The sequence below is a fragment of the Ixodes scapularis genome, unplaced genomic scaffold, assembly GCF_016920785.2.
Source record: "Ixodes scapularis isolate PalLabHiFi unplaced genomic scaffold, ASM1692078v2 PGA_scaffold11__112_contigs__length_91849675, whole genome shotgun sequence".
Classification (NCBI taxonomy): domain Eukaryota; kingdom Metazoa; phylum Arthropoda; class Arachnida; order Ixodida; family Ixodidae; genus Ixodes; species Ixodes scapularis.
Window position 1 is genome coordinate 60,044,836 of NW_024609837.1, and position 13,944 is coordinate 60,058,779.

The following is a 13,944-nucleotide window of genomic DNA, read 5'->3' on the forward strand; positions in this document are numbered from 1 at the left end:
CCCATTTAGCTTGGTGGAGATGGGGGAGGGAACACAAAGGTGTCCATGCGTCTCCGTGTAGGCTTGCATGCTTACGGCACCTCGACCTTCATAATAAGCGTGGCCGGCCGCCAATACACTTCGAATAATCCGGTTCGAAATGCATGCATTTCAGTCGGGATCATGTTGAACTTCGATAAAAACGATAATTTGGAAGAAGCGATTTCGTTACGAGGGATTACTGTATATCCTCAACCTTACACAGGTATTTTTGTCACATTTTGTTTCTCAAGCTGGCCAACAGTGTCGCATGGTCGTTCCAGACACCCCAAGAAACCCGATTTTCAAACACGGTTTATAAAATGTGGATGCAATATTTGGGATTTAGGATCTTTGAGGTCTCATTAATTTTATAAAATTAAGTCCGGGCATATCTATTTTCTTTGCACGACCCCTTTGAGCGCTCTATTTGACCGGACAAGTGCCCACGTCTAGATTAACCCAGTTTTCAGTGAGAGTGGGGTGGGCACTCCTCCAATATCTTACGGTAACGAAAAACGGTACCTGTTTGTCCTGCGTTTCCTTTCTATATCTAGCCCATTTGTGCACCGTTTTTGTATTATGTTCGCAGAGCAGGACTTGCCAGAAGCACACACACCTCATCTTGTTCTTCGATTCCACGGTCTTGGGCCTCTCTGCAAACGCTTTCTCGTAGAGTCGGCCCCTGCACGAAAGCGAGAAAATGCGTCGGATTGGATAGAGGCTCGTTGTTACTGAGGTCGGATCCAGCCGACAGGGGGCCACACGCCTCTCACCTTGCGCTCATCTTGTGTCTGAGCTTCTTGCAGCGCTTGCGGTGGGCCTTCTGTCGCTCCCGGTCCATCGCTATGCTCGGATCCAGCTGATCTGCCGACGCATCCACAATGTGTTTCAGGTTGTACGATTCCTGTAAAAAAAAAAAATAGGGAGGAAAAATTATTTTTGCAAAATGGCTAGATTACTTGATCATGATTGGATTAGTACGTAACAAAATCAGAGATTCTTTCCCAAAATTTTAGAAACTGGCACACGCAGCTTACAATACCTGTAAAGATTTATGCATATTACTCTTTGCATTCACTACATTTACATTCATCAGAAGCATCTTCCAATGCACAGTAATGAATGGAATTATAGTGAAGAGTACAAATGTCAAAACGAAGAAGTAACACAAGAATATATAAATCTAAAAAAGTCCTTGCCAATCAGGAATTCTAGAGAAGGGTGTTTGATAAGGGTTTTCCAAAAATTCCCACTTAATTCCAGCTCATGTGCTGATATGACTAATAGACTTTGTTTCCCTCCTAGCAACCTCCTTTGCAAAACATTGGGTGATTGCAGTCATGGGGCCTCCAGAGACTCACAAAAACAAATAATACAAGTAGCTATCAAATTTCATGTCAGAATTTCAATGCCAAGTATTGGTCTGCACAACTACTACAATGTTTTCTTTATCAGAAACTCCCCAATATACTACCATCAATCGCAAATATATGTGCAGCACATACACATCAGATCTATTTTATGAAAACAATAAAAGGGGCTTACACACTGATAAACATTAAGTTATTGTGCGAGTAGTGGATTTTGAGTTTGAAACGAATTCAAAAAGAATAGTGTTTTTGGCCGAATATTTTTTGATTGAATATCAAATTGTTTTTTCAAGTCTTTTCCTACTGCGAACCATACTTAAATAAAAATTCAGCTGAACTTATGATGGTTGTTTCCAATCTTCCACTCATCCACTTCTAAGCTCAGTTAATTTTAATATAACTATATTCATGAATTGTGACAAGCAAACGACACATTTGCCACAGCTATTCTAATTGAGGAGATTCATAAATCTGCTAGCGATATGAGAATATTCTTTGTTCTATTTCAAATTTGACAACAAAAACAAGCATAAATGATGAATGCGAGCTGTAAAAACATTGCTGCCTAACATACTTTTGCATATTCGCGGTGGGTTAGCCCCGTTGAGTGCGCTTCTTGCCAAGGACCTGTGCACTGTGGGAAAGCAATACCCGCAGTGCCCACGAGCTCTGCGGGTATTGCTTTTCCGCAGTGCACGGGTGCTCGGCGAGAAGTGCACTCAACAGGGCTTACCGCCACGATCAACACTTGAAAAAGTATGAATATCGCATTTCACCTCGAATCAAATATTGAATAGCGCATAATTCTAAATTACCATTCGAAAGCTCGATTATTCACACAACACTATTATTTTAAGGTGTTTTGGATTCAAGACGCATGTACTACAATCTGTGTGGTTCAAAAAATAACTCATGAATGGGACATGACAGCAATGTCTACCTACTGTTTCGTACCATAAACTTCAAGATGTGTAAAAGAAACCAAAGACCATTGTAGGTTAGCAATGAAAGGCTGCAGAGGCCTTGTTAAGAGAGCACCTTGACGTTTTTCCCCAGCAGTCTATATCAATGTTTGATGTAAAATAAATTATTGATGACTGAATGATTCATTTCTTATTTCACTCATTGCATGATTGATTGATTCATTCATTCACATCAGCATTTTATATGAGTTAAAGAAATCTAATTAGTTTAATATTAATTCCTCGATGGATTACTTGATTGGTTGATCGATTGATTGAAGACTTACCAGTTCCTCCACAGACGGGGCTTCACCATCGTAATTCTCACGGATTGCCTCCTGGTGCTTCTTCCCTCGCAAATGACTCAGCAGGTAGACCTCCGAACCAATCTGCAAAGTGCGATGCCAGATTGAGCACGCGGCAATCCGGCTGTAACTCGAAAGTTCTTGTGCAGCACCCTTCTAGATAAGCAACAATGGTGCTTTGAGGTGAGAAAAAGTGACCTCTCGAAGGTGGCACAGATTTGTGCTCTCCTATTATGTCTGCTTCATATTCAAGACTGAGATTGACTAAGCCATGGGAAAGACAACTTCACTGACTTTCACACCCAATTTTTGCCACCAACTCGTCAGACGGTTAAATCTTCCCATCAGTAAAATAGTCAAAATTTACCCTTTTGAAAAACCTTATTCTTAAGAGAAACTCTGCTAGGAAATTCTGCTTAAACAGTCACTCTTAAAGAAGCTCCATTTATGTGTCAATTTAATTGCAGCATTACAAGGCATTTAGAGAACAAAAAAGCTCGAAGATCATTTTACATGGAACAAGACAAAACATTCAAATTGAAATGAAAAATAAAAATTTGCCCCTTTCTTATCTTAGCATGGTCAAGGCAGTAGTCATACAGAGAATGTATTGAGCATTGCTTCACAGCAATGCTGCACAGGCGAATTTGGTATATATGTTATGCGTGGAGGGCGCAAACGTTGTCACGCGTAGCACGTCTCAAAGAAAGCATCTGCCAAACCTAGCGCTTGAGCAGGAATGGAATGCGAAGTTCATGTGTCGCAGTCGCGCATCCCAGCTTTGACTCTCGTGTATCGCGTTTCTTGGTCTCCTCGGTAACATGCGCTTGTTCTCGTCTCACTCGCTTCCTGCACACTCTTTGGCCACATGTGCACCCACACTCGCTAGATAACAAAGCCATGGTGCTCGAAGAACGGAACGGGAAGACGGAGAAGTTAACCTTCCCGGTCTTATAGGCTGTTCTGTGAGGGGGGATGGGGAGATTAGCCGAGAGGATTTAAGAGGAGAGAAAGTAGGAAATAAAAGGCGTCAAAGTCACTCGATTCGAGCGATTCAAACCCGGCACTGTTCACGAACACTGAGGTTCATCCACCCCACAAGCAAAAGCCCAGGAGTACTTAAACTATCGGAAAGAATAAACACAAATTTGGGACGAAAACAGACGCATACAACTCTTTCAGTTGTATGCGTCTGTTTTCGTCCCGAATTTGTGTTTATTCTTTCTAATTGTTTAAGTATATTTACCAACACGCTCGTTTTAATGTTAACCCAGGAGTACTTTCCTTAGGAAACAAACCGGAGCTTCTGTGGCCTTTGCTCCTTTGTGTGGTTCGTCTCGGACACCTAGAACCTTGGCCACGGGGAAGGGCCGGTTATACAGAAATGCAAGCATGCTTTTGAGTTTACTGGTTTCTTTTCCATATCATCCCCAAGAGGCCAGCATTAGCAAGGCACAGATTAGGTACGAGTAGGATTCCATGTTTCCGGAGTATATTTCTCGTGAAATTCAGAGGACGTTATTAAAAGTTAATTTTTTGCCAAAAATTTAGAGTTTATAGTGAAAAAAAAAGGTTAGGGCACAAACGAGCTGGTGGTGGTTAAACATTTGACTAAAAGCCCCGAGACTGGGACCGCAATCATGAATCATGGGAATGTGGTAAATAAGCCATCCCTCACATTGGACACAGAACAGAGAAAGTTCCTACAAATTTGGTGCCTTAGCGCGTTAGGTCAAGTGTTTCGTTGCGGCCTAGGAGGTTTTGGTTGCTTTTATCAGATTTAAAGTTTTATCAACATCAGTTCACTTTGTGTTGGATTCCTGGTCGTTTGGTTTGTTGCCTCCTTCCTGTTATAGTGTTCCAGCTTTTGCCAGAAAAGTGTGTGTTTTGAGTGATCCTTGAAACGCCTTTCTTTTTGGGTTTCTTGGGGGCACTGTCAATGTAGAAAACGTAAAAAAAAAAAAAAACGGTCTTTTGTTTTTATGTATAAAGGAGGTCACTGCACCTCAGTTCTATTGCAAAGGTTTCTTTGTTGTAGTGTTTGTGGCACCAAATTCTCCATTTCTCCCTCTCTCCCCCTCTCTAGTCTCTAGTGTTTTATGTAGGATTTGATGCCTATATAAGCCCATTCGTGGTTGAATAAAGTCCAGCTGTGTTTCAGACTTTGTATTTGTTTGTCCCTTCTCGTCCCAGTCTCGGGGGTTTTTTAGTCAAGAGTTTATAGGCAGTTTATTTTTGTTAGATTCTCAATTCTCAGAAAGAGGAAGTTTAATATTTGCTATGCTCCCAAATTTCTAAGATAAAAAAAGAAAAAATACATATTAACCGGAAATAGCAATACGCTAAATTTATAAGAAATCACCCTTGCCATTGGTAATACTAACTGACCTATGACAAAACTTGAAAAAAGAACACTTTAGAATTGCTGAACTCATTGATGCAGTCGCAGGAATGCTAATTTTTTTCCCATCCTGTTCCACTGCCCCTCCTTGTTGCTGCAAGAGGTGAAGTGATGAGATTAGAAGCCTCAGCTGCCCCCTCCCTGCTATGAAATCTTAAGGGGGGACATAAACCTAAATTTTAAAATTTTTTGAAAAATTTTATTTTTCAATTTTGAGGTTTTCAGTTTTGGAAACTAATTATACACCCTTACACCAAATTTGCTAATCATACACCAAATAGTTACGTTGAAATAAAATATTTTCAGCACATTGTGAGGCAGTAACAAAGTAAAGGAGTTCAATGTTTGAATGCATTTTTCTCAGTTCCACTTTTTGCTGCAAATTTCATACGAAGGAATCTTTTGTTCGAAGGTGAAAGTATTCTGATACCACAATTAAGATGTTTCTGAACTGAAATTTACTAAGGAATCAGGCTATCTACTTGATTTTGTTTCAAGTTGAAGTCCTCAGTGATAAAAAAAACTAAGTTTTCAAAAATTTACATAAGACAGATATGCATCTCATATTTTGAGGTAATAACTCTTTCTGAAATATTTACATTTAAGTTATTAAAGCTAGATAGCCCGAGGTCCCATATCCCCCTCTTTATATTCAAGCAGTCAAAATGGTGCTTAAAAGCTTCATTTGCATATCATAGATTTCTTAATGTATATCATATCATAATTTCTTAACACATCATCCTATGCAGGTATGTAAATTTGCCCTAGAGAGCTGAAAGTTTGCACAGTACACCTACATCTGAAGGTAAATCTCCCCTGCAAATTTCATCACGATCACTTGAGTAGTTCAGAAGTTCGACCTCTAGCGATGAAAACGGGCGCCACGTGGCAGTGTCGTAGCAACCGGGACAGTCGTCCCTACATCACTTCTGCACGGCGCCGCGTCGCTCGCATATGGTCGATTTAGATAAAGAAGTTCGAAGCGCCTGTGGTGCGCCTAGCGGGGAGCAGCAAATGCCGAGCAGCGCCGAGTTTTACTGTTCACACGTTCCACACTCAAGGTTATCAAATCGCAACCCCACCTTCCTCCGAGAAGTTCCAACTGGAAACCAAAACAGCGGGTTTTGTCGCGACCAAGAATTACAATGCCCGGTCCTCCCGAACGAACCTCGACTGCATAAATGTTGAACCTTCTTTCGTTGATATTACGAGATTTGGAAAGAATCTGGGGAGGATTCCTCGAGAGGACCGCTGACCCCGCGCTCTGACCAAACTTACTTGCTTGTAGAATACTTTTTTTTTTCTCGCAATCGTGACCTCCAAATTTAGTTTTTCGCATAAATCTGAATTAAAAGATGTTTTACCGGCGAATGTTTTTCGGGTTTTAATGAATTTACCCGGAAACACAGAAACCCGGGCACGAGTGCCACATCGACGTTTCGCCAGAACTGGTGTTCGGTCGACGACGGCGCGAGTTCCAGTTCGAACTGTGCTCCCGCTGCTGGACGGCGGCACTTACCAGGACGTTGCAGAGGGAGCAGATTTTCTTCGTCTCGTACGGCACGTGGCGCGGGGCGGCGTCGTCATTGGATGAACACTTGCGAACACTCAGCTCGAACGCCTTGAGCCGAATCTGCTCCATGTTCTCCTCATGCCTCCGTGCACTCTCTTCTTGCTGTCGAACCAAGGGGCGGAATCAGAGGGTCATTCCCACTATGCCAAGTGTTTGAAAGAAAAAAAAATGTGTTTCTTCCCCTGCAAAAACAAACTGCATGTCACCCGACGCCCGGGTTCTGCCCAGAGCTATTGCTAGTGGTTAAGGCCAGATGCCAGAGTTTCAGAGCTAACTGATTCGAAAGTCGTAAGTGATTTATGAAACTTTTCAATTAGAAAATGGGGACCATTCTCATTGGCAGGTGCTGTTCATGTCCCTGTATTTGTGGCTCCATTGGCAGCAATTTTCTCGCTAAAAGGTACAGAAAATCACTTACGACTTTCGAATTACATACAGGTAAATTTCTAAAACTCGCTCCTGGTTCCTACGGGTGGCGCTACATTTTGAAGGAGATAGTTTGGCAATTTGTAACTTATTTTTGCAGTGAGAAAAGCATGATCTCTTTTCTCCCGAACGTCCTGACAAACAAATCCATTGTATAGTTATAAGACCACGTGGAAAGTTTGCATAGTCTCAATTCAAGAAAGAAAGCAACGGTTTATTACAATGCTCAAGTGTAAAAAAAAAGTGAGCTGAAATTTTTTTTTTTTTAAGACAAGCAATTTAAAAAGGTTAATAAAGCTTTCTGTTTTAGTAAAAAGTTGCCCCCGGAAGATGAAATACAAAACACGCATGTTTCAATATTTTATCTTAGTACAAGTCCTAAACCCCACAAAGTAGAATGTAATGAATACTTGTGAAATTGTGGTCGACAGGCAACATATCTGCATTTTTATCAGCTAAACAAGAAAAAACAAATGTTTAGCTGAAATGAGCCTAAGTGAAAAAATTTGATTAAAACAAAAAGATATCTGCGGATGATCGGCGAGTACCCCGCAAATATGCAGGGCCCTACAGTTAAGAGAGAAACACCCATCAGCGGCTCAAGCAGAACAAGCGGCAATGAACTTAACATTCAGTAGTCTTAATGGGATGAACAAATGTGGGTGATCACTTTCAACCTTTTGAAACTTGCGGCCTCAACAAACAGGTGGAAAATATCATTGTCTTATAATAAGAATAAAGCATCTGTAGTGCCCTGCATATCCACGGGTTACCCGCGGATGATCCGTGGATATCCGCAGTCGACTGGCGGATGCGGGTAAAACCGAATCAAATTTGGCCGATTCGGGACAGAATGAGAATACTAGGGACAGCAAATGCGGATAACCACGGGTCAGGATCTACATTTTTGTCGGGGAAACCCATAAACGTGTGCGATTGCAGAGTGTACAATGAATGAGTGAGTGATACTATGAAGTGCATCATCGAATGTTTTGCGGGAGCAAATTAGTCTCTTAAAAAAAAAGGTGGCAATCGGGAAGAAAATATTCTTTTACGCCGAAAAACACACGATTCACACCAGATTGCTTTGGTGTGTTACATCTCGCTAAAAATGCTAACCCTATAGAAAGTAAAAAATGCAGGGGCATTGATCGTCCCGGGAAAGCGTGTTCTTGTTTGGCAGGAAATGGGCGAAAAATTTTCTTCGGGCAAAGAAAACCAAAGACCTGTAAGCCACACCAGAATAGAAGAAACCTCCTCAACAAGTGAAACACAAGTGTTTGTGTGTGTGTATGTGGGTGTGTGTCTGCAGATTTTTTTTCTCAACAGCTGCAAGTTACTGCTATACTCGTGAACAACTTTTCATGGGAGAGTGCGCGTGCCCGTACCATTACCTTCATTGTCAAAAAAAGTTGCCTCTGAGCACAAATATATGGTCTGGAGCACGCAGTTGCGGATTCGTGATTAAAACTGAAAACGATGGCAGGTTACGCTATGATTAAATATTCTGATATTTTCTCAGGCGTGCTCGCATCTTATCATGTGCATGAGTACTTCGCTGCGGTGAGTGAGCACCTTTCCTCTCCTATTTCTTTATTGTTTGACTTAATTAAATTAACAAAATGTTAGTATTTGTTTCTTAATAATAAAAAAAAAGCATCTGCTAGAAGTAAGCGTTACAAAAAGAAAGAAAACAAATATCAAAAATTTATTTCTAAGAACGACCTCATAACTGTGACCATCTTTCCAGTGATGTGAAATGTATCACTTATAGTATAAATATGATAAAACAGAATACGATAAAATGACTCGCTGTATTCTGACGAAGATGAGCAAATGGCTTACAAGCTACAATCCAGACACATTTTTTCTTTCATTCATGCTTCATTTTACGATTTACCAAGAATGCAGGTCAGATGTGGCTCTGAATTTTGCAGACACGGATACAAAGCATGTGGATGCGGATCGGATGCAGGTGCAATAATTTCGCAATATATCAGATGCGGGTCAGGTGCAGACACAAAAGTCTGCAGACGCAGATGATCAAACTGTTGTCCGAGCAGGGCTTAAGGCATCTGCCAGCAACTTTGACTCTCTGCCAACCATAGAGACGAGAGACATTGAATTAAAAAAATAACTACATTGATAGCTTCATTAACATCTCAGCTCTCAAAACAGAGGACGTTCGTACAAGGCTGCTGAAGACTACTAAGTCTGCACTAGACATTGCAGGGTCCCTTTAAAACTTGACCCAGCTTTGACCCCGACTATTTCACACCTTCCCGTTTCCTCTGAAGCACTCGCTTCTTCACCTCCCCCTCCTCACAACCTGCACACTCTTCCAGCATATGTGCGAGTCTCACCTTGAGTTGAATTTTCTTCTGTAGTTCTTCAGTTGTCGCCAGCTGTGCTGCATTCAATGCCGTCAGGCGTTGCTCACGTTCCCTGCATGGCAGGCATGCAGCTTCTTGTTTTCCAGCTTGTCAAGCTTCGTCAATTAGATCACAATTATTTAAACCGTTTTTTACTCTCATACTGTATTCTAAACAAGCAGTGAACCACGTAAAAAATTCTACTAGGATGAAGAAACCTAAATACAAATGCTACAGTCGTTATTTAGCATCTCCAATAAAGACTCATTAATTAAATCTTCACATGCTTAGGCAATAAAACAAAACCCAAGCTTCCAACGTGCGATTCAAATTTCCATGACTGCCTCCTGGTTCAGTTCTTCCACGTTTCCCGACTTTCACAAGTTGACCGAAAGCCTCTGTTAACTGCGGATACCTCAAAGACGAAGGGTTTCATCTGCAAAATGATAATGCATCTTGAGGTGACATACGTATCCTAATAAATAAATAAATACATAAATGAATAATGTCCAACTGTAGGTGTTTTTTAGAAGCCAACAAATTCCTCAGACCCTTCCCAGAAGAAACAAGAAAAAATAAAAACCCAATATCCATCTTGTCCGAGTCCCCTTCTTTTTCTCAAACGCACTGTCCCAGCGACAACCAGAAATGAACCTATTTCAACCATCCATTACCCATCAATTTCACGAAACAATGGTTTGGGTCGCGTCACAATCATTGAACAGACAGGGCTTTGAATTGGACAAGGACAAGCCCGTCAGAGTGCCCACCTCTCCTTCTGCTTGAGCAGGCTCTGACGCAGCTTCTCCTTCTCCTGCTGCTGCTGCTGCACCTTCTCGTCCTTCAGCTTCCGCTTCTCCTTGATCTCCAGCAGCTTGGCCTGCCGCTCCGCCTCCAACACCTTACGACGCTCCTGCACCCAAATGTCGGCCCAATGTCGGCACCACCTCCGGCTAAGCTACGGGGGCCCCTACGGCCTGTTGCAACGCAAGTGCTACGACGAACGACGACTAATGCTGTGACTGACGATGACTGTGCCACTAATCTCCTTGTCTCTCCCTTTCGTTATTCCGTTCTTTGGCTCACTAACAGATCATGCTGTTAAAGTCTAACTGACCAAACTGTCAAGACAATTCAGTGAGAACAGTGAGAGGAGCCCTGCCTACGAAAACAACGCTCCACTAAATGCCGAATGCAGCAAGGTGCCTCAAGCGGGTGTTTGCTTTTGAAGGCGCGCCAAGGCATGTCTTTCGATCGCGCCGCCTCGGTCAGTATCTAAGCGTGCAAAGGCACAGAGATGCAGCACTTCGCAGTGCTGAGGCACGTCCTTTGATCACGCCGCCTGACCGCAAAGGCTTGCATTCGACGAGCTGCATAATTTTTCGTGGGGTGCTACTCTTTCGCGAAGATTTCCACGATTCTCAAGGTAACACGACTGTTCACGCAAAGTTTTCAAATGCTTTTTCGGCGAATGATGGCGGACGAGCAGAAAATGCGTCTTTAGGCATGCAGCCGCCCAGCTTCTATAACGCTTCGCCCGGCCGACTTTATGCGGGCCCAAGGTGGCTGATTCGGAGCCTCCGGCAGCCGCATTTGCGGAGCGGGAAAGCGCTATCCAACAAGTTGTCACGGGGATCAGGGGTTAGCCCTCTCACAGCTGTGGGACTCCTAGCTCACCAGCGTTACGTTCAACACGAGGAAACAAACTTTCTGCACTGGCTCATAGTGTTGGAAAAAAATCCCCCTCCTCTAAGCGCTGTCAGCTAGTGCGGAAAGTTGATCCTCGTAGAAGTGCTTAAAGGACTAGAAGGCAGAACATACCTCAGCAGCTGCTTCCTTGGCGGCCTTCTCTTCGAGCTTCCGCTGTCTCTCTCCCTGGAGAAGCAAATAAAATAAACGCCTTATACAAAAATTTATTAGGCTAAAGCGGGCAACCTCTTACTCAAACATCCGATTAACTGATGTCTCTAATCATAGAACATTCAAACACGTATCTGATTAAAAAAAAAAAAAAAAAAATTTGTGGCCCATTTTTTACATAGTATCGTATTTTCCAGACTATAGTCCGCACCCGATGTATAGTCCGCAGGGGGAAATTCGGGGGGTCAAAAATAAAAGATTTTGCTTAGATAGCCCGCACCCGGTGCATAGCCTGCACCCGGTGCATAGTCCGCACCTGGTGCTTAGTCGACACGAAAATCTTTTCATAGACGGCACACGTTTACAAATGTCTGCTTTTTAGCTCACAATAAAGCCTATAATGTGCATAAATCATCATTAACATACACTTTCGTGCACAAAATTAGTAACGTCTTGTCATAATAAACGACCTTGAAAAACATAATTCCTGTATAGTCCGCACACATAGATAGTCAGCACAGCCAGAAATTTCAACTTTTAAACATGTATAGTCTGTGGACTATAGCCCGGAAAATATGGTACTAGTAGTCTTTCAGATTATGCATAATAAACAACTTTTTACAAAAAAAAGAAAGAAGTAATTATTGGTGAAAGATGCAAGACAAGACATGCTTCACTGCATTATGAAGCTGCACATGGGAGAAGTATACCGCGAGGAAGTCAAGCCAGTATGAAGTTGCTTGGTAGCCAGCTTGGATCGGGCAATTAGCACGGCCCTAGCCTGGCGCACACATACAGAACTGAACAGGCACATGCTCAATGTTTTACTGCTATATATTCAGCCCTGCTTCAAATGGCACACAAATGTGAGTCAGATGTTTTAATACATTAAAGTGATGTGCCAAATTTCAGACAATGTGCCACAGACCCACACCTAGCATCCTACACTATAGCTGTCTTATTATGATAGAAAGAAAATGGGCACTCATATACGTAGCAGAACAAAACGCAGCGCAAAAAAAAAAAAACCTACGCGCAGCACTGCAACTTATCACCAAGATAAAAGCATAAGATCTAGAAAATGTTTTAAGACGTAAAAGAAACAACAACCTAGGATCGATAAAACGTGAACAGGAAGGACTACCTGTATGTCCTGCAGGCGTGCTTCGTGGTCTTTCTCCTTGGACATCAGATCGATGCGCTTGTTTTGCGCCTCCAGAGTATTGATGAAGGCGATCTCGTTCACCTGCGCAGTTTCGTGGCCTTGACCTTAGGACTCGACCTCTGGCATGGGTGCAGTCAACCTTTCTGTTTTCCCACTGCCATACAAGTATTGAAACCCATGTCTTCCAAACCCATCCCACACTTATAGGAATCTCGATGTCCCTCTCAAAGTATGGCTCCTTCTCATCAGAACTAAAAAGAATTTCAAATGTGCCACTCGCTTTTGCTATTTCTAAAGAAACCACGAGACATACATAAAAGACTTGTATGGGGTGTTCACATCTGCTCATCAAAATTTTGCGCCTGTTTACCGCTTCACTTCTTTGTAGCACTAAGCATTGTTTATTTACTCATTCACTCGTAACATGCATATTTCTCTATGAATACCCCTTTTTTGCTCCCACGTCGAGCTATGCTACACGGTTCGTAATATCTTATGTGTAACAGTATTGAAGACATTTAAGTATCGAGCCAATCCCCACTATAGTAAGACGCCTTCCTCACAAATGAGAAAGCGCAGGCGATGTCCATACAACGTGCATTGCTAAACAGGGCAAAAGCATGGCCTTATTTGTGCATTTTAATAACCGAGAAAAAAATAAAACTAAGGTATTGGCTATTTCCTCAGCGGTGCAGCAAGCACCCTCCATCATGCTACATGGCTGAACCCACTTGCAAAGCACCACGACAGCGACTATTTAAGAAAATGTAGACTGTAATGAACTGAACAACCCGGTCACAACTTTTTGCCCTACCTTTTCTTCCTCGTCGTGAGCTCTCTTCACCTTGTTCTTCAGCTGCATCTCTCGCTTCTCAGCGGCTCGCTGCAGACGCTTCTCTAAAATCTGACGGCGCTGAAGCTGAAGTTCCTCCTGCTGGGCTTTCTTCTCCTCCACCTGCGCAGAAGCCCGGCCCACGTAATACTTCGTTGTTTCGTCAACCAGTGACGAACATGGCTGGCTTCGGCGTGTGGAGCAAATGCTTGCACTGCAGAGCGGGCTAGCAGTAGTAGAGTGTGACAAGTTAGTGGCGCCCCCCTCCAGTCCGCCCGTCTGCCGCCGCCAGGCTCAGCGGGCAACATTGTTCACCACGCTAATAAACACCGTTGAGCACACGCGCTCCGGTCAGTCATCGTCCACCCTCACAACCAGGCTGCGTGTCGTCTCCTCAAAATTTTTCCAACTACAGCACGAACAACAGACGCTCTCGGGGCTGACCTAAACAGACGTGCGACACAATTACTTCACTGGCTTTAGGATCTGATGAACCCCTAAACAGGCATACCCTACAAAAACATGGCATGACTATGAATTTATGGTGATGCTTTGGGGGCAAGAAATTGCATCTAAATCATCAATCTTCAGCATCTATGGCCTAAACCATTCACAAGCCCGCACAGCAGCACAAGCAAGCTCGGAGCAGGCTTTCCT

The 13,944-nt window shown here is 42.8% G+C and overlaps 1 protein-coding gene across 1 annotated transcript in view; it reads right to left on the bottom strand.

The window, feature by feature from the left end:
* The window catches only part of LOC8036132 (S phase cyclin A-associated protein in the endoplasmic reticulum), a 126,068-nt gene that overhangs the window by 91,080 nt on the left and 21,044 nt on the right, over positions 1-13,944 (bottom strand). Inside the window, exons 11-19 of the mRNA XM_042288939.1 lie at positions 13,270-13,410; positions 12,435-12,536; positions 11,252-11,305; positions 10,201-10,343; positions 9,422-9,503; positions 6,579-6,734; positions 2,641-2,742; positions 795-925; positions 638-703 (exon numbers count right to left, since the gene is read on the bottom strand). Coding sequence (XP_042144873.1) covers positions 638-703; positions 795-925; positions 2,641-2,742; positions 6,579-6,734; positions 9,422-9,503; positions 10,201-10,343; positions 11,252-11,305; positions 12,435-12,536; positions 13,270-13,410 — 977 coding nt within the window. The remainder of the gene's footprint in view (positions 1-637; positions 704-794; positions 926-2,640; positions 2,743-6,578; positions 6,735-9,421; positions 9,504-10,200; positions 10,344-11,251; positions 11,306-12,434; positions 12,537-13,269; positions 13,411-13,944) is intronic.